The sequence below is a fragment of the Calonectris borealis genome, chromosome Z (assembly GCF_964195595.1).
Source record: "Calonectris borealis chromosome Z, bCalBor7.hap1.2, whole genome shotgun sequence".
NCBI classification, from domain to species: domain Eukaryota; kingdom Metazoa; phylum Chordata; class Aves; order Procellariiformes; family Procellariidae; genus Calonectris; species Calonectris borealis.
Genome location: NC_134352.1, coordinates 46,866,028 through 46,893,424, shown reverse-complemented (window position 1 = coordinate 46,893,424; position 27,397 = coordinate 46,866,028). Strand labels below are relative to the sequence as shown.

The following is a 27,397-nucleotide window of genomic DNA, read 5'->3' as shown; positions in this document are numbered from 1 at the left end:
TGACCACTTTCTGCTTTTTGTTCTGCTTTGCGCCGGAGGTGGGGGGGAGCAGGGGAGGAGGGGGAACCTGTTCCCCAGCGTTTGCTGGGGGCTGGCGCTGCAGCCTCCACAGCTGTAGGGGTACCCCCGCCCCTCGGCTGAAGGAGCGCCGCAGCTGAAGGGTGTCTCAGCCACTCCTGAGGCTGGAGTGAGAGAAGGTTCCAGAAGTCCAGGGACTCGTGCAATAAATAGGGGCAGGTGCGAGCCTCTGGGAGGGCTCTCCAGCGAACTCCCCCCTTGGCAGGTCCGACCCTGGATCCGGGGTTGGTGATTCCCCATCTCCCTCCCTGTCTGTCTCTCTCCCCTTTCCCTGGAGGCTGTTAAGTAACAGGAGGCCCTCCTTGGTTCCTCGTAAAGCCGCATAGCTTGGGTAGATACAACTGCTAGAGAACCAACGCTTGCAGAATACTTGTTCCATTAAAGTTGATGTTTATGCACGGACCCTGAATGTTGTTTTACCTTCATCCACCCTCGGGGGATTTGCGAATCTGAGTCACTTTTCCCCCCCTCGTAGGTGGGACATGACACTAGTAAATCTCACTTCCTGTATATTAAAAAATCTTATGATAGGAGCATAGTCTGAAGTGTTTTGGTAAAGTTCATTCTTTGGATTAGCAAGGCCGTTCTATAAAATCACCTGAAGTATATATCAAAACGTGATTAAAATCTGTACTGTAAATTACAGCTTCTTGTTTGGAGTCAAATCATGATCAGACTTGATCAGCTTATTTTCAGTAAAAAGGATTCCACTACTGATTTAATGGAGATGTTTTTGGCAAGACAAATGGGAATGAATTGTTTGTAGATGTGGGTGTAGAAATCCACAGAAATACTTTCTTGGAATAGTAATACTGAGAAAGGAAATGGAGAGGGAGTAGAAAACTATATACCTTGAAGAAAGATGTGAGGGAGAAAAGTGATGTATTTGCCAATACGGAAAGGAAATACTGAAGACATTAAAGAATGCATACTTTAGAACTTGTAACTGATTTTATTCCTTTGTTGTCAAGCAGGTTAACAAAAGGGAATGTAATAGTAACTCTTCTATCTTCTTGGCACATGGGGTTAAGAAGGAGAAAAGAGTAGCACAGTCAAGCAAAATGACCAGCTATACCTGGCAGGATGGTGCAGGCTTGGCTGTTGGGTGCAAAGTTCTTGGAGTTTCCTAGAAAGGAATTTACCACAGTAATCCAAAATATGAATGCAGCCACCAGCTCAGCAGAATGCGTACTTAATGGTGGATTAGAAGGCTTTGTTTTGCTTTTTAAAGACTTGCTTCTGTTTTGAGATGTCCCAAATACACTGTTTGTGATTTTTATAACAGGGAAATGATGGAAAATGTTTTTTCTTTTCTAAAATTGTACAAGAGTTTTTTATGTCGTGTAAATCAAATCACTGTACGTTATTCACCAGGCTCTCGACTCGCATAGTTCTGTGACTCCTGTGATACCTTGGAGCCATAGGGGATGTTGGCATTCAGACATACAGTCAAGTCATCCCGCGTTAGCTTAGCTGTAGAAACTCTTTTCACAAGACTGTTAGTTTTAAGGCTTTGTGCTGTCATGGCTTTAGCTGGTATGTGCCCTTCTGCTGGAGGCCACCGTTCCTACAGCAAAATGAAAGCTGTTCCTATGTTTCAGCTACCGTATGTCAGTCTGGCACGTTAATTTAAGCCATCAGGTAAAGGTGTATTTTGTGCTGATAATGTCAACAGACAATTGCAGTGGCTAGGCTGAGGAAGGATTTGGCCCTTATAGGAGGAGGTGATTTTGGAAAAGTGGGGGCAGAAAAAGACAGTTAAATGAGATCTTAAAGCATAGTAGAAGAATGGCCACATCATATCGGACAGTGTCCATCCAGGCAATTACCCAATGTCTGGCAGTGATGAGTAATAGGTGTCTGGTAAAGATACTACATAATGATAGTACTGCTTCCAGCCTCCAACAGCTTACGGTTCAAGGATTTCCTAAGCTCGAGGCAGTATTGTTTATGCAACAATCCTCCACTGACTTCTCTTCTGTGACCTTGTTGCTCTTTGAACCTATGTAAATTCTTGAAGTCCGTGGCATCTAGTACTCAGTCAGGTTCAGAAACCTCTTTATGTCTGGGTGGTTGTTTGTTTTTTTTTTTGTCTTGGAAGAGACATGAGCAGTCATTTGCATTCTCAGCACTACTTCTGACTGTATGGACCTGTGTCATACGTCCTCTCTCTTAGTCATCCTTCTCCAGGATGAAGAATCCTTTGGGGTTCAAACAGCTCAGAGGTGCTGATGTCACAGCTGTTTGCTCAGTGGATGTGATTTGGATCTTTTAGCTTAATTATCTTTTAATGCAAACTCATTTAACTTGGCTCATACAAATGCAAGACAACTCTAAAAGAATGTGGGTGTGCAGCTACAGCAATTCATCTTCTCAAGCAGCATTTTTTCCTTTGTGGCTGATGCACAATTAAAAACTGCAGAGACAATCCTTCAAGTAAGCATAATAAGGGGTGGCATATCATTTACTGAAATTTGAGTTGGACTGAAAAAAAATTATAAGAACCCAGGATAAGTACAAAGAGCCAGGATGAAGAAGAAAGAAATGCAGATACTGCATATATGGAAGAGAGCATGTTATGCTACTGATTTATGTTTTAAATATAATTTAAACATGACAACCTGCTGATTATTAAGTGGTTCTATCAATACACTCAGGAGTTTCTTGGAGTATTTATGCTTATGTTTGTTGATGAAAGCTAAATACGGGATCTGACTCTTTTTCCCACTGCCTGCTATATTCTGTCATATATGCTTATATTCTACTTATGAGAGCTTTTCTAATTTAATAAGAAGCAAATAGATATCTAATCTCACCTTCCTCCTCTTGAATAGATTGCAGGCCAGAGCTCTGTTTCTTAAGAGATTCAAGGTAGTACCAGAACTGGACTTCACTTCTCAGAAGTGTATTACCATTACATAGAAATTTTTTCTGTAGTAAAGTCCTAAGCTGTAGCTGTTTTGGATGGGATTTGTGTTCTTCTAGAGACTGCAGATATCTGTAGGTACCAATTCCTCTTATTGTCAATATGAGAAGTAGTTTAAAAAATTTTTTTTTCCCTGTTTTTAGGTTTTTTCCCAACCATCTTCTTCAGCTTCTCTAAGGTGAATGCTGCAAATCCGTTACTTTCACGTGGAAGCTGTTGATTTAAACAGAGCTATTTATTTGCTTAAATGTAGGCTTGTACTCAGGTGCCTTGCTGAGCTGAGGGACACCAAAGTGTTCTGTAAACTAACCCTCACAAAGTCCCTGTGAGGCTAGTGACCGCTTTTTTTCCCATGTTACAGGCTTGGGGCCCAAATAAGCTGTGAATGACGCAGCAAGCTAATGGCAGATGCATGATTAAAATGCAAGTTTCCACTCTTGATCTCTTTTGCAAGTTATTAAATCTTTCATTTCTGAAAATGAGAGAAACAGTAAAAATTATTCCATTCATGTTGCCTGTTTCAGCACATGTGCCGTATTTCCTAGTGTGCTTTCTTGGATCCTCTGTATTTAAGTCATTAGTCAATTCACTTGTATGCAAAGAAACAAATGGTTTCTGAATAATTTCTAATAGCAGAACATGCTATTGTTTTAACAATGAATGAAAAACAGAATAGAGTCCACCAATTTGTAAGTGATTTATAAAGAATAAGTGTGTCAAAAAGAAACGAAGGGGAAAGTCACTGGAAGTGTCAGGCATCATTTTAGATACAGAGATCACAGTTCGATGCTGTGGCTTCTGGCTTATGTTTCTTTGTTTCAACGGGCAAGATCTGAAGATGTTACAAATGTATTAGAGCAGATTGAAAATAGCAGTGTCTTGAGGTCAGTTGAGAACACTTGAATGCTTGCAGGATAATGCTTGGTGTACAGGAATTGGAAAAGACGAACGCGTCCCTGCAGTGTCTGCAGTAAGACGCATCTCTGCAGAAGAACTACGAAAATCCCTGAATTTTGTACACGAACTTTCAGAAAAGTTAGCTATTTCATCTGCTGCATCGAATGCTTTCCTGACAATGAGTGAGTGAAACCAAGTGACTGCTGCAGAGCTCATTCACACAAACTGTGGGTGAAGGACAAAAGCCCAGTTGTCATTGGTGAGGGGAACCGTTTTTCTTGTACAAAAACCCACTTTGCCTCGGATCTTTCAGCCTCATCCTTAATGGAGATCTACCAAACGCCTTCAGAAGAGGCTAGGAACTGAATTCACGGCTCTCCTGTGTGCTGTAAGCCATGACCCAGAGAGCGGTTTTGCTTGACGTGCTGTAGTTTCATACTTGTTCCCATAGACGAACTCATATTCTACAGGCTACAGATTACCTGTCTCCTTCCCTTGGGAGGCAATCTTCTCACCATCCTCCCCCGCCGCCCCAGTGTCCTTTCTAATAGCTAGATAATAACTAAATTGTTTTGCATATCACCTAAACATATGTAATTAAACTTTTCCTACTCATATATAGGTTTGAAATTTGCTTCTGACCTGGAGAGAGACTTGTGTGCTCAAAAGATTTCATTGGATCAGCTGACGAAGATTACGTCTATCTACAGACCCTGGCCTATACTGTAAATATTATGCGTGCTTGCACTTCTCTCCCTTGATCTGTAGTACTTTGGAAAGACTTCTTTTAGGAAATGTGGTCCTCAGCTTGAGTAGTTTCCAGTGGTTGCGTATCATGCAATTGTGTGCGTTTTCTGTGTGCCAAAAAATTCAGTAAAAATTATACTTGCTACACAGGAAATTCAGAAAATCTGGTGCAATACAACTTATTTTGGACAAAGTATTATAATTCTTACTGTGTTTGTATCTCTGTTTCTCACTGACTGTTGCTGTTTGTCCTCTGATTTTCTTCTGAAACTGCTGGGCAAAGGAGAAGACTCAGTGGTGGCATGCAGCAAACAGCGTATGTGATAGAAGATGTCTATAGAGTTTTTACACTTTTTTAAGTCAGCTGGGATTTTTCAGGCTGTTACAAACATTGTTGTGATTTCCAACAGTTACTTAACTGTGTTAATGTGTTTTACGGTGCACATATTCTTTCCAGCTTTTGCATACGCAGGTGGAAAAGTAGGTTACTACAAACATGCTGTCTATTACCATAGTGAATAGGTGTAATTTCAAAACAAGGCAGTGGAAGAAAATGTGGAACGAGATAGGAAAGCGTGTGGACACCCCATGTGTCTAACTTTCTTAATGGTGACGTTAAGGTTTGTTGAACTGGGGACTTCTGAGGCACTTGAAACTTGTCCTGAAATTAGTATCTCCATTGTAGTTAACCCGCTCGGAGGCTTGTGAGGTGCGCCTGTCATGCTTCAGGAGTTTGCTTTACACCACTTTCTGTTCAGTAATTGTAGCTACTTAGGAGGTTTTTAATACTGACTTCTTGTCCCTTTCCCTTCTCTTGGGTTTCTCGCTGTCCTTTGATCTCATACCAGACAAGTGCCTGTGCCAGGAAAGCAGCAGTAACCAATGTGGTGCTGTATTGCATGGGGAAATATTTTTCTTGATGTGTGTGGTTTTCTCCCACCGTTCCTCAGTCTTTTCCTTAATGGCGATTATATACTCTGAGATTAAACGGTGTGGTAATAAGTCATCACTACAGCTGGTGCTGTTTGAGAGTCCAGAGCAACAGAAGTGGGGTTTCTTCTAGTTTCTCTTTTGTTTTATTTTTAAGACCTGTGAACTATGCACCCTTAAAATATGCTTTAAGGGAAGCATTAATTTCTTTGCACTGTATGGAAGTAGCGTACTTTGTTTACAAAGTTTTGAGAAGGTGCAAGGGTGCAGGAGTCTTCTAGCACATTTGACATGTTTTGTTGCACTAAGCATTTGACAGCAGAAAAGTGTGAAGTAACTTGCTGTATTTCTCACATTTTGGGTGGTGTCAGGTGATGTTTTGAATTACCTGGTGAAAGAATTTGATTCCTTTCTAGGAAACCAGCCTTGAACCAAGTAACAGATAAGCATGCAGCTTGCTTCTGAGCGCCCGCTCATGTCTCAGGAGGTTCAGATGTTATCCCTTGGTTGTACGGTGCATATGTTTCTAGTTTCTGCTGGTGTGGAACAATGTGGGCGTGTATGAGTGCGTAGTAGTGGCACGAGTTAAAAGTGGTGAAGGAATATGTGGGGAGACTAGAGATGTTGCAGCCTGTTCCGTGGCTCATTGCTGTCTGCCTGCTGGGGTTTGCTGTCCACACAGCTCAGATGCTCTGTTGGCAGAGCCAGACTTGCAGGTAATCACTGTTTTTACTTAGATGCTGTGCAAAATAAACTCCTTTTTTTTTTTTTTTTTTAAGGTGGCTTAAGCTGAGTCGGCTGATGTGATGAGTATGAGAAGTACTTGCTTATGTGTGTGCATAAGCAGAAATCTGGATTGTGTGGAGTAGCACTACTCTTGCAAAAGAGTGACACGAATAGTGTACCTTCCAGCAGATGGGTGGTAATGAGCACATAGTGGACTGAAGTATCTGAGACGGTCTAGCCGAATCCATGCGTTGGAAGCTTCCCTGGTACTGGTGAGCTGGAAGCACATGCTTACGTCTGGCCCTGACTACAGGCTGTGATGAATAATGGATTTGAAAATAATGCGTAATACCCTGTTGAAGGCTGAAGGGCAAGAAGTTTGGGAATACTGAGATAGCAGCCTGTCTGAATGGCATGGCAAATAACAGATCTGTACAGATTGAATTCTGCATAACTCTGTTATGTAAGGTAATCGGTTGTATGTTGTGCAAGAACTTGACTTTTACTGAAATCACTCTGAAGCAAGCTGCAAAGTACGATACTGCATCACTCTGCGTGCTAGAGTACAATTGTAAAAGTGGTGGTGTTCTTGTCTAGGACTGCACCGTCAGGAGGAGATGCCCAGATCACGAGCTCCTTCAGGAGATCTCCTACTTCTGTGGACCGGTTTAGGAGATCCTGGTGACAGGAACGAGTCCTCTCTGGTCTTTTTAATTGCAAATGGTCTCCAGGGGCTTTTGATTGCAATATTTTTTGCCTTTTGTTTTTTTAAGGAGCACAGCATAGGCGCAGGTCAAAGGGAAATGGCAAACCTTGTGTGGGGAAAGAAAAAGTGTTACATGGAAAAATGCAGGTGGATGGGAACTTGCAAGGAAATGTGGAATTGAAATAGCTCAAACAGATTTTTTTTTTTTTTTCTTCTTCTCCCCCCCTCCCCCCCCGCCCCCGCATTTAACTCAAACGGTATTTGTGCAACCAAATAACTGGACTCTCTAGGGCGTAACTGGCCATATAGCCAATTCCTTCACTTGCATTTGTGCGGTGCTATCTGAAGACTTCCACAGAGTGGAGATAAACAAGTCAATAATTTGAGTCAGATTATCAATGTGTCTTAATTTTAAAGAAAAGCCAGTAGCTGCTCTACAGGATAGAAAAGCTCCTTCTTGCAGCTAGAGGATTTTAAATAACACAGGAGGAGGGAAGGAAGTGTTGAGATGGTTACTCCTGTTGTAATGGAAAACTATATAGTAAATCTTTTGATTGTGCAAAGTATCTCCTTATGGCTTTGCTTCATTATTTTTATTTTGTAATGGGTAAGACAGTGATTCTGCAGTCTTTTTTCCACCCGTCCTTGGGGTGACCTGTGTTTGCACTTGAGTGGGATAGTTGGAAAACTTTTACAGTTTGCAAAATGAGGCTTGCAAACAAGGCAGAATGTTTTGTACAAAACAAAATATGCTTGAAATATTACACAAGTGTTTTCAGTGTTTGTTGTCATGAATGACTTTTTTCTTTAAAGGGCTAGCAGTACTTTAAGAGGCCTTAGTAGGCAAAATTGTGGTAAAATTATTTTGTAAAAGTAAGTTAAGTTTTGCATAACCGTTCTGGATTTAGTTGATTTAGCTGAGCAATTAACAAAGTTTTTAACTCTTTGTATCACGTTACAATGAACACACTGTAGTCATTTTGTCAGTGTGATAGATAAATGCCATATCTAAAAACTTTTTAACCAAGTTTAGGGAGTTGAGGGTCCATAAAAAAATCTCAATGCTGGATCAGATTTCTTTAAATTTTTAATCAAAAAGACACTTCAGTATTTGTTTCAGCTAGACATAAATACTGCCTTTGAATAGTTGAAAAGCTCCTTCTCTACTCAGCTTTTAACACCACTTCTAAGACACAGAAATTGTTGAGCTTTCACTGCTGAAAGATGACTAGTTGAGTGTAAAAGCACATGTGGTGAAAGCAAGCTGTTCCACAGTGCGCATAACGCATTGGGCAGTTAAGTTTGAGAGCAGAGGATTAGGTTTGGGAAATAGTTTCTCAAAGAACAGAAAGGAGAATGGTGAAAATCGATTTGCTACAACAAACAGGTGTGAGAAACACTGCTGGAGGAATTGGCATAATTTTTGCACTCTGGGATGGCTACTCCAGTTAATGTTTCAGTGCCTTTTATTGTCATTGTGCGTACATCTGGAGATGCATTGTCTCCCATGAAAGGGTAATCCAGCCTGTTCAATAATAACAACTCTTTTGCCTTGAAAGAGTGAAGTATCAGATTTTGCAGCATGTGAGACAAAAGGCTCCTTTGCTGCTTCTCAGAACAAGATTACAGTTGTCACGTTTCTCCTTCACCAGCGTGCCTGGCACTTCAGAGTGTAGCTCATTCTTCCCTTTGTTAATGGAAGAGAAAGAGGATCTTTATGCTCTTCCGTTATTGGTAGTTTTTATTTTCATAATTCATTTTGCTATTTAATACACATGACTTATGCCTAAATACCCTTCAGGATTTAGTTTGGAAAGTTAGGTTTCAGTTAACTGAAACTTGAGCAGCCTTCTCAAAAAATCCCATCCCTAAGAAATGTTAATTAAAAAAAAAAAAAATCGTGCCAGCTTTGTGAATACTCCATACAATACAACACAGTTGACCAGAAAGCCTGAGGAAACAGTCAGATGCAGTTGTGTCTCGTAAAGCAAACCAGAGAGGCGCGGTAGGTTAGAACGGCTGGCGAGGCAGTGATGTTTTTGGTAGGCTTTCCTCATTGGTTGCTTCAGGAAAAGATGGAAACAAGACTAGTAACTGAAATAAAAGTAGCACTCACGTCTGGGTGATAGGTACAAAGATCTGGAGCAGTCATGTTGCTTCTAGGCTTTGTGTCCAAACCCAGGCATCTCGGCGACGAGAAAAACCACGAGGTTTGCTGAAGGCAGATGACTTTCTTACAGGACCATTCCTGATGCACTTTTACTAGCAACCGAATCCTGCTGTGAGTAAATCAAGAGTTTGTGGGCTCTATATGCACCAGCTAATTAAAAGTGTCGACTAAGTTGCACCAGGGTGAATATAAGTAAAATTGTGTTTGGTATTTTATGTATTAAATTTAAATGCTTTTTACTGCTTCCAGTGTGGAAGGAAGGCTTGTCTCTTTCAGCTTCTTTTCCATAAAGGAAAACAATGAGGAGTTTGTTCAGCTTCTGCGTGCGGAAGAAATACATTTAGGCATTCTTTGCATAACTGTGGGGAAGAAGGGGTTGCTAGCTTTCTCATTGTTCAGCTTGTTTCTTAATCGCATAATACAAGTTAACTGTGAAAACGCTCTGTGAAAAATACCTAGTGGAACTACAGAGAAGTGGTCTGTGCTTCGTGCGTTCCGGTACCAGATGCTTTTGAGTTTAATACTGTTGAAGATATATATACTATTGTTTCAAGGTATTATACCATGGCGAATGAGCAGTAGCAACTGAGCGACTGATACTTTATAAAAAGCCACAGTTTCAGTGGCTCCTCTTCTTAAGAAGGCTTAAAATTGCTTTTTTGTTTGTTTGTTTCTTTTTTTCCTTTTATGTATTGCACTCTGTATTCTGAAAGCCTGTCTCTTATTTTTTCCCTGTGTGTGTGTGTGCATGTTCCAGTGACTTTATAACATGCAAGACACTGATGCCAGGGGGAGCTCCCCTGCTTTCCTCCGGCCTCAGAACGGGAGCAGTCACAGGTCTTCGGGGTACGTCCCGGGGAGGATTGCCCCTCTGCGTCCCCCGCCGCCTTCGCAGAGCCATGCTGCAGCCGAATTTACCTCTGCGAGACAAGAAGCCCGGACAAGACTCCCGTCCTTACCAGTGGATCAGCACCGCCGCCAGGCAGAAGCCAGCAGGCATAAAAATACTCTCATTTGCTTTGCCATTTCTAGCCTTTCACTTTTTGTTGCACTGGGGATTTTTTTGGGCATAGCTTCAAAATATGCTCCAGATGGTAAGTTCTTTTGCAAACAAAATCATCCTAGAAGTTACGGTCCCTGCGAACGTAATTCGGTATCTCAGCATCAGGATTAGTGTTAAAAGTTAAGTGCAAAAATAGGACGCTTACTGCAATTTTAACATGGAGGGAAGCAACTTTTGGGGGCTAAGATCAGCTCCTTTTTCTGTTGTCAGTGTCAATTTTTATATGTTTTTACTGTGAATGATTTGATTTACTTACATGAAGCAAAAAGGCGTAGCAGTAAATTAAGACTACTGGTGAGGGGGAAAGAGGCATGAATGTTGTATAAGTGTATTATTTTTGTCTGCAGAAGAAGCTGTCTGATATGTTCACAAATTGCAGAAAAAATGAAATCCTGTCTGTTTAAGCAGTAACTAAGGAAGGTAGTAGAAGAGTGTGCAAGTAAAAACATTTAACAATCTGTGAGAATTTGTACCAACAGTATGTGTTCACTTTGTTTATACACAAATTGGGCAGGAACCCTTTTGATCTATTAGCCCTGATTTTTTTCCAGCTCCTCTTATAAAACTGGGCAACTTTCATGGAATTTGGAAAACCTCCCAAATGTGTCAGTGGTTATAAAGCATGAACAGGTGATGCGATTAACCGCTGATCACTAAGCATACGTCCCTCTGGCCAAATACTGCTAGGAGTTGCTAAAGGTTGGTAGTGTAGTTTGTTTTGTTGTGTTTTTTTTTTTTTAAGGCAGAAGTCAGGTTTCTAAAAGTTAAACAGAGTTTTGAATTGAAACTGTTGGCTATTGTAGCACAACAGACTTAGACTCCTCAGTGGCTTTTGGCATCGTAACTCAAAAGATTCTGTTTCTAAATGCGACAATGCAACATAGGCTGAACAAATTAGGTAATCAGCTGAAGATTTCAGATGTCAGCACAAAATGAATGCACACATCTAACCGGAGTGCTCCTGGTGGTGGCTTGCCGACATCTCTTCTTGGGTGAAGTTACTGAGTTTTCCTAATAATTATGAAGCAAAACGAAAAAACCCGAGGGAGCAGTAAATGGAAAGTCATTGCTGTGTTGTGATCCAGATCACTGGTAAGAGGGGTGCATACCTGCAGTAAATACTTCGGTTACAGCCGAGTTCCAGAGAAGGCCGAAGGGTGACTTAGCCAGTTGACTCTGAGAAGTACTTGAGGTGCGGGGGGGAACCTTTCTGCTTTGATACCAAGACTTTAACTTTAAATTAACTAAAATTTGTAGATTTCGATGATGGTTTTAGTAGAAGTGGGGTGTTACCGTGTGCTGTGGGATACATAAAGTAATAGTCCCTTTATGCTTTAAAAACTGATAATGTGAAGGAGATGGCTTGTCTTTTTTAAAAATGTAAGTGGTTTTGGAATGGTTTTGCTTCATCTGCAGAAGCTCATTCCAGAGGCATTGAGTTGTGCAGGTTTTTTGCACTGAATGTGTGGTCAGCACATGGTTGATGGAGCACTGGGGATGCTGAGGATGTCGCAGGAAGAGTTGCTGTGATTTAATAGATGAGCTTTTTTTTGTCTACGCTAATGACTTATGTAAGGGCTAAGGAGTAACCCAAGGTCGTGACTGCTGTTCTTCAACGTCGCACTGCTTCTCAATGGAAGTCTAGGCCAGTTTTCAGCATTAATTGTTGCATTGTGTCTTTCTGAAGTTCCCCTGCACTATCCTTTAATAAAAAAACCAACGTGCACCCATAGAATCCTTTGGAAACCCTGATGCAAGAGAAACTCCTGCCGGCAGCAAGGAGAGCCTGGTTGAAGTTTTAATCTTGCAGTATTGTTGTTGCAGCAACTCCCCAAAAGTTTCCCAACAGGTTGAAATGTTAATATACTCAGCTCCAACCTAGCACATGTGGTACTGCAGCCAACGACACCAGTTCCAGCTAGGTGTGTTCTTCTTAAGGGCTGATTGGAAATCCATATTGTCAGTACTTTTAATGGCTGTTTAAAAGGCAGTGGAGGGAATGTGAGACTTGGTAGTAATTGCGTGTAAATCCTAAACCTCCGGCATACCTTCCCCAAAGGGAAAATGATACTTGTCTGGGTTTCTGTTCCTGCCTGTCAGCTGGTTTCTTTTCTGCTCCTTGCTTTTATCTTCCTGTCATCATCTTTTTTTCTGAGGAGTCCTGAACACGGGAGATCAGGGAGAGCACTGGAAATGCAATTTCCTTCCCCATTTCCAGGGGCTTGTGCTGCAGGGTCAGGATGACAAGCTGGGGAGGTTTTCAGGGAAAAGTTCAGCTTGGCCTTTGCAGCTCTCGGCTGGAGCTTGCCCAGGGTAAACAGGATCCTCAGAAAATTTAGCTGCCAAACTGTGATAAACTTCTGCTGAGCATAATACAACACTGATAACTTTTTCCCAGAGGCCTTAAAAGCTCCAGACTTGGTGGCTAAGCAGGTAGAAAGGAACTATTTAACTACATCTTGAGAACTGTTTCCTGCCTTTTCTCCTGCCAAATTTCATATCCTTGCTCCAGCACATGAAAGGTTCTAGAATATTTTTTTTTTTGGCAGGGTGTTTTTTTGTTTTTTTTTTTTTCCTCCACCGTTTGCAAAAATATCACTTCCTCCTCCCCCCAACTCTATTAGAAGCAACTAAATCTTAAGGAGAGCTGACCCATTTTTACAGAAACGCTCTGAAGCAGAGGCTTGACTTGAAAAATTTTCAACACGAGTGATTAAATTTGGAAGGCCATAACTACCTAATGTTTTCTGGGCTATGCTTCTGTTTTCATTTAACCTCAACTGTAGAGGCAATGACTGTGGTCTGTAAAATCTAATCAGTAATTTTGGAGGTAACATATGGTGAAGCACTAAATATTTAATGTTTTCCTGCACCCCACTGCAATTGCTAAGGGAGAATTTCAAAATACTTTTGCTGAGCACATCTGATCTGCTTGCCAAAAAGTTAATCTACGGTGCTTCAGAAGCATGCTTGCATTACAGGACTGCCTATTTCTGATGCTGATGGCTGCCTTGCTGGATTGTAATGTACAATAGATTTTAAATTTTTTTTTTTTAATTATTGTGCTATACCTCTTCTTTCTGACTAAACAGGAAAATTTACAGTTACTAGATCTTCTCTTCTGTGAATAACGCTAAGCAGAAATCATCAGGTTGCTGACTCATGGTTTCCTCACATTGCCCTTTGCTACCAGCCAGGAAATATGTGGCGTCTTCACAGTGCTTGTGTGTGTGACGTCTGGGGGAAGGGATTTAGTGAGTCTGCATGAGTCAGGCAGTAGACTTGCATTTATCCGGTGAGTGCTCAGCAGTCTTGCTGATCGCAGTGCTTCTTGGCTTTCCTTCATGTGTCGAATTCATTTTTTAAATGCTGTCTTCTTAGGATCCCCCCAGAAGATTTTCTTTTGGTTTTATTTTGATATTACTGCTTGGATGCCTTTTGCCTTTATGCAGTTCTGCTAATTTTTTCCCATTGGTAGTCAAATGTCTTGGTTTATGTGGGTTTCCTGAGTTGGAAAGGATTTGAAGTGTGGAGAGTAACACCAAAGGAAAAACATTTCTATCAGCAAAACTAAGGCTGGCTTGTGTTAAACTTGTGGATAGGTTTTGCTTGCTTTAGATTTTGCAAGAATGGGCTATTGCTAACAGCCTTTTGCCCCTGAAGTTACATTGCAGATGTGTGGGTGTTTTCCTCCAGAAGATAAGGTGTGAAAGGGCTATTTTGACTGTTACTCTCAGCTGGGCTGCTAACCTGTTTATTTTGGCATCTTTTTGGTTGTCTTTTGCTTAAGAAAAATATTTTCAGTCTGACTTTTCTTTTGGTAAGAAAATCCAAGGAATATACTTCCCGTTTCTGTTTTTGTAGTGTGTCTATGCTGCTGCATTACTTAGCTGCTTAATATGCTAAAGATGCACATGTTGTAAATATACATTGCTGTAACTGCATCTGAAATCACACAACCCTGTCACTTCTTGCTGCTGCTTCTCTTTTTCTGGCCTCGTAGTATGGTGTTACTGCCTGTGTAGTGCCAGACCTTCGGCAGGGTTTCAGCAAGGATTGCATGTGTCTCAGCTCTCGTGTGGTTTGTAGCCTGATATTTAAGCTGACTTCCTAAGGAGAACAAACTGGGAATTTAGACCCAAATGTCTTGTCTCCTGGGAAACTGCTTTAACCAGTAAGGTATTATACTAAATACACTAAGGATGTCTTGTCCCTCTTTATCCCTTACCTGCAAAGCTACATTGAAAGAAGTGATTTGGATGCTTAAAAGCAAGAAGGGATCAGCCTGTCTCATACAGGGGGAGACCTGGAGGGAGGTGAGACATTTAGGTGCTTTGCAAGCATATTAGTTGGCCTAGGACATCCAGTGCTCAGTGACTGCTATGGATCTACTGCAGGTGATGTAGAAAATCTCAAAAAAAATTGGGTGGGGTTCAAAAGTGTCTGTTGTCAACAGTATATGTTGACAGTTCAGACTGTGGTCATCAGTAGTTTAATTCAGTATAATAATGCCTTCCCACCCTTGAGAGTTTAGGCACCTTTCTGGTATCTTTTTGGCTGCTTGAATACAAACAGTAGCACCACTGGCTCAGTATTGTAACCACAGAAGAGGGTGGGAATCCTTTGTGGGTGACTGACTCTGCCTTGCTCGTGTTCATCCTAATGCTGCCTTGATTGATGTGATGATGCTTGTTGTTTAAAGACTGAATTTCACATTGTATTGCAGAGAATTGTCCCGATCAGAACCCTCGTCTTAAAAACTGGAGCCCTGGAAAAGATCCTGAGAAGAGAGTTTTTATCAAAAATGGGGATTTGTTTCGTCTGAACACAGACGCTACAGTACACTCTATAGTTATACAGGATGGAGGTATGAAATGGGAAGATGAACGTCGCGCTTCAGTTTACTGCATAGTTTTTACTTCTGTGATTACATGAAAAATGTGTTGGAATTTTGTGTTGCAGCTTATTGACCAGTCCCCCTGCTTTTACTTTTCAGCCTGCTACCAGGCCAGGAATATTATTAAAAATGACTGAACACTGTAGAGTCTTTTCAGTGGACCATTGATGTGGTTTTCTGTAGGATATAGTAAAACAAGGCTTGTGTAGTAGAGTTCCTTGTACAAGATCTGATTGTCTTTTGATGGTGACTGTGGTATGTTAGTAATTCTACCAAAATGGCAGAAAAAATTAGGAATAAACAGACCAAATTCATAGAAAGATAAATCACAATTGGTAGGAGTTACTTTCCCAAGTGTTCTTAAACATATATAAGAGTGTAACAGCTTAGTTCATGGGTGTGGAAGATAAACCTGTAATTTTTCTGTTCTGTTTTTCTGTTGTTCTTGCAGAACTTGGTTCTTTAAGTCTATCTGAATTTTGTTCTGACCTACAGAAATATTTTTTTCTTCCTTTAGGGTTACTTGTTTTTGGTGATGATAAAGAAGGCTCTAAAAATATTACCTTGAGAACTCGATTTATCCTGATAAAGGATGGTGGAATGCTTCATGTTGGAGCAGAGAAATGCCGCTATAAATCCAAAGCAACTATTATTTTGTATGGGAAGTCAAACGAAGATGCTGATGTGCCAGAATTTGGCAAAAAATTTATTGGCGTGGGCCCTGAAGGAACGCTGGAGTTGCATGGGCACCAGAAGTTATCATGGACTCTTCTGTCAAAGACTATGTATTTCTCAGGGCTGGCCTATGGTCATTATACATTTAAAAAGAATTTTTCCCGAGGACTAAATGTGAGAGTGATCGATCAGGACACAGCAGAGATTTTGGAAGTGCTGAAGTTTGATACTCATGAATTTTCAGAAGAAAGCTTGAAGCTCCAGAACTTACTGAAAAATGGAAGTCCTGGTCGCATTGTTGCTATTGCTGTGGGAGATTCAGCTGCTAAAAATCTACTGGAGGAAACCAGAGTGACTATTCAAAATGTTCTGGGAAGTAAGTTTGTCAGAGGATTGAGTTACAGGTAAATAACTTATTTTCCCTTTTTTGCTGAGTAAAGATTAAATACAGATTCTGCCACCTTTGGGGAATTCGTTAAACTTTGACAGTGTCTGTTCCTAAAGTGTTCAGAGGATTCTCAGTAATAACTGCAGTTATTACTGAGCTGTTCCCTGATGCTGTTATTCAGTGTGTGGTATTTTGATAGTGCAGAAAGTGATAGTTACAGGTATCTATGTGATAGACTTTATTACTTACTCGTAATCGCTCTCTTTCACTGTTTTTTACAGAAATTAAAACTGGGTGCAGTGAGGAATTTTTTCTCGTTCAAACACACGGATAGAAAACTGTTGCTAGGTGAAGCTTTTAACGCATATGACTTTATGTTTGGAGGAGCAAGGAATGCCAAGCTAGAAACTGAATACAGGGAAGGGATGCTAATCCTGTATATCAAACAGTGTCTTACTCATATCTGTGCACTGTTGAAATGAAACTACGTTACCCCTCCACTGATTCTGCAAGGGAACTAATTTGTAAAAATATTTTGTTATTGAAGTACACTTGTAAGGTGTTTCTGTATTTTTTGACCATTCTTTTCAGTTGGTCAGGGTTTGGATGGTGGGATAGGAATTATTAAAGCAGGAAGCTGTGCCATTCATTTAGTTGTTGCAAATGACTCTTTGCAGTGCATGTTCTGAACTTGATTTGTGCTGCACAGGGTTGGCAATACAAGTGAAAGGGACACCAAGTCTCCTGACTAACTCTCAGTCCATTCTTCAGCTTCCATTAAGACGGTGTTGTATAACCTGTTTCTATTTTCCAGTATTTTCCAGGAAATCGGTGGGTTAGTTTTTCCGTTCTATTCTTACCCCTCACTATCTCCCAACATCTGGATTCCAGTTAGTTTCCTCCCTTTGCTTTGGCGGAGGTGGGCTGGAGCGTCAGTCGGGATGGCATGTTCTGACCTCGGTTCCCGTCAGGAGCACGTTTGTGTGTCCGTGGCCGTGTAAGCGTGTGGTCACGGGACGGAAAGTGCTTGCAGCGCTGCCTCCGAAGCAATTCGGTCGGAGGTGCTGAGACCTGGGCGTCCTGTAAGAAGTACCACCTCCTGGAAGCAGGGCAGCCCCTGTGGTGGTGGCTCGGGTCGCAGCCAGCCCCGAGGTGTGGGTTTCTGGAGTTCGTTCTTGCCCATGACCTCCACGCCGGTTTGCCTGAAACGAGGAATTTTTTCAACCTGCAGTTGGGAAGAAGCAGCCTTTCTTCCTCCCCTGCTGAACTGATTCTTGTCTGTTTTCGTTAGTCGGTAGAGGCTCTCTAAGCACTTAAAGTTGCTTGTTCTGCTGTGGAAGACGGACGAGGAGCTCTCCCCGAGCTCACTGAGGAAAAGCAGGGTCGTTTTGCTAAACCTGTAAAGCTAGCGAAGGAGATTTCGGCACGGAGGTGAATGCTGCGTTACATCCCTCTCCCCTTCTGCTTCTTTCTGCAAAATAGCATGCAATATCTTGATATTTATTTTAAATGTTGGTATGTAAAACATTCAGCTTGTTTGCTGCTGCTACTGAAAAGCTGGCCCAGTATGTACTATTCCTATGAACAGGTGAACACTAAATAGCTCATTTGACCTTTTAATCCCAGTCAATAAGAACATCATGAGGGGACTGAAATAAAGGCAACTGGATTGAAGGCGGTTTTAATATCTGCCTTTGAATCGGTCATTAGCAACAGACTACAGTCCAGCTAGTTGAGACTGTTTTCATCTGGGGTGAATGATTCAGCTTTAATGATGCAAATTTGTCTGGCTTTTTAATAGATGATCTCGACTGCTTCCTCTGCACACATAATTATGGCATTACAGAGCAGTAAAGGACAGCAAAATAGTCTTGTTTTTTGAACTTGGTGGCAGCTTTCTGTGGCATGCGGTTTGTTTTTCATTTCCAAAAACTTGGATGCGTTGAGCAGAGCTGGGGGGGGGAAGTACCTCCAGGACAGTTCCCTGCTCCACACCGGTGCTCAGCCAAGTAGGTGTCCAGCTGAGGGAAGGGCCAGCGAGGGGGAAAAGCAAAAATCCTTGGCCTCAGCCTTCAGAAACATCGGTGATCCCTCGTGCAGAGGTTCTGTAACAGTATGCGGTTCCTCTTCTGGGTCTGAGCATCTTGAAAGATTCAAAAGGTATTTCCCATCCAGTACAGCGATCGCCAGTGGCCGCTGCTGCCCGTGTCCATCCCTCCCGGCCTGATGCCTGCGTGGTCTCCGGGGACTCCTGGCTGCCGCTCCGAGGTGCCGCGGCGCCGTGACGGCAGCGGGCTGCGGCGGGAACGTCGGCACCGGCTCCTAGTCTTCCTGTACCCCAGGAACGCTTTTTTGGGAGTGGGAGCCGGTATCGCTTCTGTCACTCATCTCTTGCAATTTGCTTTTGGAAAAGGTGTGTCTTGTTGGATGTTGTACTAAAAATGTGTCTGGAAGTCTTCCCCATTAAGAGCTCTTGTATTTGCCAATTTGTATATAGGACATCCAATTATTTTAAACTATGTCTCTTTTCAGTGAGGTCTGCCCATTTCTGCATTTTGAAGTTGCATTTTAAAATTAATTTGGAAGAGCAGGCGAAAGGATTATTTATGACTTCTGTGCTCTTTTTCTTGTCCTTTACCTGTTTGTGAAGAATTTGTTAAGGACCATTGTATTTAAACACTTACTTTTATTTTTCGCAGGCAAGCCTGGGCTTTCGTTGGTGTCATAGGTGGTGGAAATTCTTCCTGTAATGAATCAGTGAGAAACTATGAAAATCATAGCACTGGTGGGAAAGCTTTTGCTCAGAAAGAGTTTTTCACAGTGGATGGTCAGAAGTTTGTTGTGAAAGCTTACAGCGAATGGAACGATGGTAGGAAAGCATTTTGTGAAACCCCACAGTTGGGGAAGAAGTAAAAAATGCTGTATATGCTTTTTTCGCTAGAACTGTTGGTTGCAATTTAAATTTCTGAGGGCTGCTGTAAGTTTTTTGTTTGTTTTCTTGCTATGGATTAAGTATGAAGACACAGTTCTTCAGTACAACCTATTTTCTCAATCAATTTGTATACAGTATGTGAACAGCATAACATTAAGAGTCTTCATTTTTAATGTATTTAGATAGAGATAAGGGGTCTGATAAAAGGCTGAAACAGACTTTTTTCCCTTTTCTTTTAGTAATTTGTCAGTCGTGTATATTTTAAATCTAAGCTTCTGAGATGGTGATGATAATCCTAAAAAGAAAACTTGGTAGAGGCCAAGAGAAATGTTTTGTTCTTGTTACAGTCTTCTGTTGCTCTTTGATGGTGAACTCTAGGCAGCTTTTCTCATACCAAGTTGAATCTGTGGTATAAAGAGCCTGGAAGGCCTACCACTCATTTGCTTTTATCCTTTATTCATTTTTGTATTTAAGATATCTTTGATCTGAGTTTTGCGTTTTATGGGCAGTCATCTTTTTCTGTTTGTAGAATTACTAAGCAATATTGTATTTGCCTCAGAAGAATTTTTTTAAGGTAGTTGGATATTTATTTGCTAAGTAATTGAGCTATTTGATACTACTCCTTTACTGTTCGTTACAGCCCTATGGAAATGTATAGACTTATATTAAAAAAAATAAATCCACCAAAACACATCTTTTACTTGATGGTACTGTAGAGTTAGGGTCAAGAGTAAGCAAGAGTTGCTGAACTTATGCAAATCTATCACAAGGCAGTGAAATAGCATGTGTGTGTAATTTAGCCTGCCAAACTGTTTTATTAGTTGTGAATAAAAAGCGAAGTCCCCCTACTTTGTTTTGCCAGGTCCTTGATTACGTCTGTAGAGTTTAAAATGGCAGAAAAATGTCACTTGAAACAAATAGAGGTAGTTGGACCGACAAATTGTTGCCGTATGATATTAGCGTTTTTTTTTTAAAAAAATCATAGATTTCTTCCTGTCGCTGTTAGTTCCATCATTTCCATTTGTTTTATTTGAGATCCATCAAATAAGCAGGCTGTAATGGTATCTCACACTGGCACGTTTCAGAGCAGAATTGTACTTTAGAGGGCTTTGGAGCTTGTGAAATCTCATACATTTCTTATTAGTATCTTCTTGGAGATGGTTTCATGTAAAGGTGAATATAATCTTATATTGTGTTTACTTTTCTTTTCTTTTCTTTTTTTTTTTTTTTTTAATTTTTTAAATTAGGTGTCCCAATTTCAGGCTTCCAGGTAGAAGCTGTAGGTGGAGTGATACTGAATCTTCTGGATGATGTTAGTAGTTGGGAGTCTGGAGACCGGATTGTGGTTGCAAGCACAGACTATTCAATGTATCAGACGGAGGAATTCACCCTCCTTCCCTGCCCAGAGTGTACCAAGCATCAGGTCAAAGTCAAAGGTATGAGAGCAGTCACCACTTGAAGATTTGTGTGAAATACGTATACACGGTAGTACACGCCAGCTGGTCCCTTTCAGCGGGAGCAGTGCAGAACAGCCCGTTCCCCTATCTCTATATTGCTTTGTGGCCGTATACAGGAACGTGTACTTCTCCTTGCTATAAAATCGCTCTGTGTAATGTCAGGTCTGCCTCGCAGCTTACTGTACTAACTTTTCTTTCTCCTTTCTTCCCAGACTCATTGAACGCTTTAGTTTTCTTCCAAGAGGATTATGCTTGTTTTCCTTTCTTGGCTCCTTTCTGTCTTTTCACTAGTTTTCTTTATAGTGCTTGAGTGGCTGTTGTGGTCATTGCCATTTCCTTTGCCTTTAGTGCCCTTCCCATCTTCTGAAGTGTTACCATTATAATTTTTTCTGTTGTTATTAAAAATGGAGAAAGGAAAAAAAAAAAAGGAAAGAAAAAAGAAAATGGCAATCTTTGTCTCTTTTTTCCCCTTCCTTTTCCTCCACCCCCCCATCAGCAAAATGCTTATGAAATAAGTGGCACTTCCAAGCCTCTGCTCGCACAGGATATCCCTGAGTACTGTTTTTCCTTTGGGCGTGATGCGCGCAAAATGGTCATGCATGTTGTTGACCGTTTCCTTTTTTATTATCTGAGTCATTCTGCTTGACTTCACAAGAGCCTCCCGTGGGACTGGCTCCCCCGGCTCTGCCGGCGTCTGTGTTTTCCTTCTGCCACCCGGTGCCAGCGCCCTCCTCCCTGGTGGCCCTCCGCCTCTGGTCTCGAGCCTCCCCTCACGCTCCCTTCTGGTGGGCTCGTGGCGCAGACCAACTCGTGTCACTTTGCAGTAGCCCGTCGGTGCGCTTCAGGATCTGGTTTTGTCCCGTGCGTCTCTGTACGGTGCGACTTCCTCTTCTTCAAACCACTCTTCTCTTCTCTTCCTCCGTTCCCGGAAGGCTTCTGTGAACGCCCTCAAACTTTCCTCTTCCCCTGTGTCTTACGGGACTGCCGGTTTGTGTGACCGCTTTGCAGCGCAGTTTGCATCCCACAGCGTTCGTTAGCATGGGTCAGATATGTTTTACTGCACTGTGAAGTCCCAGATATGGAAAAAGCGTATCTAAGTTCACCGGGGTATACGCCGGAGAATACCGGGGTGCGTGAAGCCGCAGAGCTGACGCAGTGACGTTGAGCATGACATTTCCTGGGCTTTGTCCTTCAGTGTCTCACGTCGTGTGTGTTATTGAGCACGGTATTTCAAAGAGCAAGCTTAACTTGAAGGTTGCAGTATGAAGTTTAAGAAGGTTTTTTTCACCAGCAAATAGTGTATGTGCAAACTCCTTTTCATCTCGGAGATCATGTACTGTGAAAAAGCAGCTGCTTTTAAGGGATTTAAAAAAAAAAAAAAAAATTTTTTTTTCCCCAAGATTTACAATATGGCTTAAAATCTTGGCTTTTTTTGAAAATAAATGCTGTCTGAACTATATATAGATCTTTAAAAGATGTTAAAGGAGATGAACTGGCCCACCTTGGGTTTTTTTTCACCCCCAATATCAAGTTTCCTTTGTCATAATAATGGATATTGTTTAAAAAAATCCCCAAACCACCCTATGTATTTGTTCCACAAAGAATGAATTTTCTGTGGAATGGCAAACTTGACATGCTGAAGAATTTACCATCTTTTGAAATTTTTTCATGTATCTTTTGCTAAGTTTTTAGCTGTTTTGTCCCCTTTGTAGTAGGAAAACTAAAAAGTATTGTTTTGAGGGAGGCCTAGTTGCTTTTTCTTCACTTGATTTATGTATGCTAGTTGAGTATAAGTAAAAACAACAGGTAAGCCTTCAAGGAGAGGAGTGCAGTCCCATTTACAGGCATCTATTGTCTTTTTAAGTCCTCAACAATAGGTACAGCATTAATACCACTCTTATTTCTGCTTCATATTGTGGTAATGACCAGTTTAGGCTTGTATCTTTTTCTAAACTTTGAAGGGATAGTGACAGCCTGTATTCAGGGAATCAATAAATGGGGGAAAAAAAAAAAAACAAGGGGAAAAAAAATCTTTTTAAAAAATAAACACATAAATCAGTTTTTTAAGGTTTACAGGACCAGATAATTTTCTCAGTTTGTATAGATAAATAAGAAATTGATTGTTTCTTTGGAAGAACAGTGTAAAACCAGAGTATCTTGTTTTCCGTGATTTTAGTTGATGCGTCCTCAGAATAGCTATCTAGGAAAAAGCAACTTTAGTTAGGAAAGCAAATCCTTTTTTCTTTCAGAAGGGGATGAATACAGTATTTTCTAAAGGTGTTTTGGCCTCATTTTCAGTTCTTAATTTTTCTTCAGAACAGAATAAGCAGCCAGCAGCTTTTTTTCTTTTAAAGTAAATCTGCATCTATGTTTCATTAAAAGTTTTCTAGATACATTGAATTCATTTAAGCTTTTCTTTGTTTCTTATCCATTCTGTTCACGAACTATTGGACTGAAATTAAAATGCGCTTGCAAATAAAACGTTGGGATTTGTTTAGGATTAGTTGTCTTACTAAAATGAAAAATACATAGACAGCACTTTGTTTTGGAAGGAGTAGCATACTTGATTCGTCATCCTGCAAGATGCTTAACTATCATTGACTCAACCGCAGTCTGGAAGGGGGGAATTTGCTTGGTGTTAGCTGGGTTGATGTTTATCATCTAACAATTATGTGCTTTTTGCGTGCCTTAGCATAAGAAAAGCTGAGAGAGAACAGCATGTTAAGGTATCAGAATGCATGGGTTTTGTTGCTACAATCAGCTTGCTTATATAAAATAAGTTGGGTTTGTTTTTAATCAATGACAACTTCCCCTCCCCTCCCCCCCCCCCCCACTGTTTTTGAACAGAAAATCCTCAGTTTCCTCATATAGGAGAAATTATTGATGGAGTGGACATGAGGGCAGAAGTCGGAGTTCTTACGAGGAACATCGTAATCAAGGGGGAGACAGAAAATACCTGCTATCGTGAAAAGGAGTGTCAGTTCTTCAATTACGATACATTTGGTGGACATATCAAGGTCTGAAAAATACTTTGAAGTAGCTTTCTGTCATGTAAAGGCATATTGAGGACAAAAAGATTAATGCTATACTTGTAGGGATTTGAAAACTTCAAGACCATCAATCCATACAGTTGCATTGCGCAGAAATGACTTCCTTCTCAGCTTTCCCAAAATTAGATTTGACTCATCGAGACTTAGTCTGCAGAACTGGAGGAAGGGATATCAGTGCATGAAATGTTGTAGAAGTATCCAGCATATATTGCAGTGTTGTATAGCAGAGGTTAAACCTTACAAGTGATGTCCATGTATGTGCATCCTGTAATATTACAGAATAAAATTTTATCTCCCTTTTCTCTGTCTTCCCTCCTTTCACTGCCTTTCTCCCTCCCCAAGTGGTGAGCATTGAATCCTAGAGATCTGACTCATCTGAAATTGAGCACTAGAGAGGCATGGAAAGGGGAGAAACTGAGTTGGACCACGGTGGTTTTTTGTTTAATTTTTTTAAAAATTGAAAGTACTAAGGTTATGGAAAGGAAACTGCTTCTAATTTCTTGTATTACCAGAGACATAAAGAAAGCTGAGGGAAAGTAGTATTATAGAAACTAATACTTAAACTCATATTCACTTATGTTTTTAGAGGAAAGGATTGAGCAGCAGTGTATCAGCTCTTCACTGATGCTGGAGAAGTTTGTATTTTAAATGCAAATGTATTTGTGCTCATTATGTGCTCAGGTCACAGTTTAAATCTCTCTTTCTCATATATTTGGATGCAGATTTTAATTTTATAGTGGTGGACGTAATGGTGGGAAAGAAAATATGCCCTTTCCCTTCTGTGTGGCAGCTTTTGTTTTGTGGAAGAGAAGTAGGTGGGCTTAAAGCGCTCTTTTGTGTTTAAGATAATGTAATGAAAGAAGATAATGACAAGCTGTGAATCTTGCAAAGGCTGACCTTGATTGCCACAATAGCATAAATACAGCAGACCCCTCAGATGTCTGGAAGATAGAACAGAAAACAAACATTTTGAGTCATCAAAGTTGTTAAACTGTTCCCAGGGGACTGTTCAGAGTAGCTGAGTGTCTGCTGCCAAACCTAGACTTCAGCACTAAAAGCATTTTCGGCTTATGTTAATCTTGCATGCTCAAGCAGAGGGAGCCTAGGCACCAGCAGATGTTAATGGCCTCAGGGTTTGTGATCATCCTGGATTTCCTACTGGTCACTGGGACAGTAGCATAAAGGAAGCTTAGTGGCATTGAGGAGAGGTGTTGGTGTGTAGTTTCACAACTGCGACTGCATTAGTGCATTTAAATGTTAAGAAGCGGAGATCTCGGGGATGCCTGGTTTTGACCTCTGTATTTTGGCATAAAAACCTTAGGAGTGCCATTAGAGGAGGGGGGAAAAAGTCCGTATTTTTAATTTCCCTAGAGGACAAAGTACATATGAAAATGGTTATTTTTGATAAATACTCAATACAGGTAAGTTAGTAAAATAACAAAAAAGTTTTTTTCTCAGCTTAGCTCCTTGCAGTTTAGCTGTTGCACTTGGTTTCTGTTTTCATAGCAGGTTAGGTGGAAGAAAACACTTTTGCTTTCCTGTGTTACTGGTACAGCCCCATTACGTTTTTACTTTGTATTAGGTAGCGTTACTGTGAATTTGTATGATGCTGAAGGCAATTTCACATCTTCTTAATAAAGAAGTTCCTCTGGAGTGCTGTGTCCAGTTTTGGGTTCCCACTGCAAGGAAGGTATAGGTGCACTGGGGTGTGTCCAGTGGAGGTAGCGTGTGGGAGTACGTGACGATGAGTGAGGAGGAGCTGAGAGAATAAGGCCTGTTTGGTGTGGGGAAGGCAGAGAGGAGGGATCTCGTTGCTGTCTTCAGGCACTCGGGAGGGTTCAGAGAGGCCAGAGCAATTCTTGGAGGTGCACAGTGATAGGACAAGAGGCAATTGGACCAAGCTTCGACAAGGCAAATTCTGCTCAGATACCAGGAAAATGAAAGGGAAGAAGCAACTGATGTCATATGAGCATCTCTCTGGCTGGAGGTATTCCTTGGGCAATGCGCTTGAGCAGCTGTCTTTGCTGAGCTGGCGATTGGACCAGGTATCTCAACAGGTTCCTTTGAATCTGTATTATTCTGTGATTTTATTCAACTGAGCCGGTCCCGGGTGGGCTACGCTGGTACAGCTTCAGTGTAGACAGGTCCTCATGTGGGTGACTTCTGTTTATTTGGACGGTACACGGTTATACATAAAGAATATTTAACATGCCAGCTGGTAAAGACCAAACAGTAAAGTGGCAACATGTCTGGTGAAAATTGCTCTGTTTTAGCCACATGGAGATTTAGCTTTTACACTTATTTATGAAGGATACTGTTTTGTAAGGCAGGATACAGAGCAAGACTGTAACGATCGTTCTAACTTTTATTGTGTTGGCCTGTGTTAACTGTGTACATCTAACTTCTGTACATCTGGTATAGATGATGTATTAACTTAAATTTCCATTGGTTAAAAAGCAAATAGTTGGTTATTCATTGTGGACTTCTCATTATATTTTTAGATTTTGAAGAATTTTACATCTGTTCATCTCTCCCATGTGGAATTGAAGCAAATGGGCCAGCAGCAGATTGGAAGTTACCCTGTTCACTTTCACCTTTGTGGGGATGTGGATGAAAAAGGAGGTTATAGTTTTAGGACTTACCTGGAAGGTCTTTCCATTCATCACTGTTTTTCCAGATGTGTGACTGTTCATGCAACTAATGGCTTGCTGGTAGGTGCAAGGAGAGTAAAACATACTGTGTTGAAATAAATGTTATAAAAAGCATTTAGAGCAAAAATAGTCCCCTCCTTTCTTCAAGTTTAATGCTCGGCAATGTTTTTTTTATTGCAACGAATAAATGAACAAGTGCAAACAGTAACTTATTTTCAACAGACCTCACCATTCTGTTTTTTCGATTTCTTCCAGGCAGCTAAGCTCTCCAGATATAGTAGTGTGTCTGTAAGGGATAAATAAAACTGTATGCTTGAATCATCTGAACTGCTGATACTGAAGCTTCACTCTGCAGCTGTGCCAAGATAGTAAAACTAAATGGTACATGTCAAATAAATCTCAGTAAATGCTATTGCTACTGACATAATGAACTTGTATTTCTGCAGATAAAGGACACCATTGGCTATGACACACTAGGTCACTGTTTCTTCACAGAAGATGGCATTGAGCAGAGGAATACTTTGTTCCACAACCTTGGGCTAGTCACGAAACCAGGCACTCTTCTTCCTACAGATAGAAACAGCAGCATGTGTATTGGTATTAGGGATAAAGTGTATGGAAGCTATGTCCCAGTGCCAGCCACAGACTGCATGTGAGTATTTCACAGTGAAAAAGTAAAACCAAACCAGCTGCAGCATTAAACTGCTGATGATCTCTTGACAGTATACAGATGGGAACATTTTTATGTGTAGTTTAATGAATGCAGACACCTTAAATGGAGTTCACATAGCAGTGGTATTTTAAAAAAAAAAAAAAAAAATTAGCGTTTAGTCTTTTATTAAAGAGAAAAAATAAGTTGTTTTGTAGGAAGATGATGTTTCTTGGGGTACTTCTTCAATAGACTTTTAAGGCTGCATCTTTCCTTCTGTGTAAAGGCATGCACATTCTCAAGTTGTCACTGCTGGTTTTTCTGCATATGACTATCTTTTGTAGAAGCTTATTAAAACAGGTTATCATTACACGAAGTATCTGAACAACATTAAATAAAATACTGTGCACTGAACTAAAAGAAGCATTTTTGACTTCTACGTGGCGGGGAGGGGT

General features: G+C 40.9%; 1 protein-coding gene across 4 annotated transcripts in view; it reads left to right on the top strand.

Annotated features, from left to right (window-relative positions):
* The first annotated feature begins 4,527 nt into the window (after positions 1-4,527).
* Positions 4,528-27,397, top strand: part of CEMIP2 (cell migration inducing hyaluronidase 2) — a 43,257-nt gene continuing 20,387 nt past the window's right edge. The window contains exons 1-9 of one of the 4 annotated variants that reach the window (XM_075138175.1): positions 4,528-4,626; positions 9,938-10,274; positions 14,970-15,110; positions 15,658-16,219; positions 18,903-19,072; positions 20,383-20,571; positions 23,440-23,609; positions 26,144-26,353; positions 26,740-26,945. In XM_075138175.1, coding sequence (XP_074994276.1) covers positions 9,950-10,274; positions 14,970-15,110; positions 15,658-16,219; positions 18,903-19,072; positions 20,383-20,571; positions 23,440-23,609; positions 26,144-26,353; positions 26,740-26,945 — 1,973 coding nt within the window. In that variant the 5' untranslated portion in view covers positions 4,528-4,626; positions 9,938-9,949. Of the gene's footprint in view, positions 4,627-5,835; positions 6,577-9,458; positions 10,275-14,969; positions 15,111-15,657; positions 16,220-18,902; positions 19,073-20,382; positions 20,572-23,439; positions 23,610-23,998; positions 25,688-26,143; positions 26,354-26,739; positions 26,946-27,397 lie in introns of those variants that run through there. The other 3 variants (XM_075138174.1, XM_075138173.1, XM_075138177.1) reach the window with 3 other exon arrangements.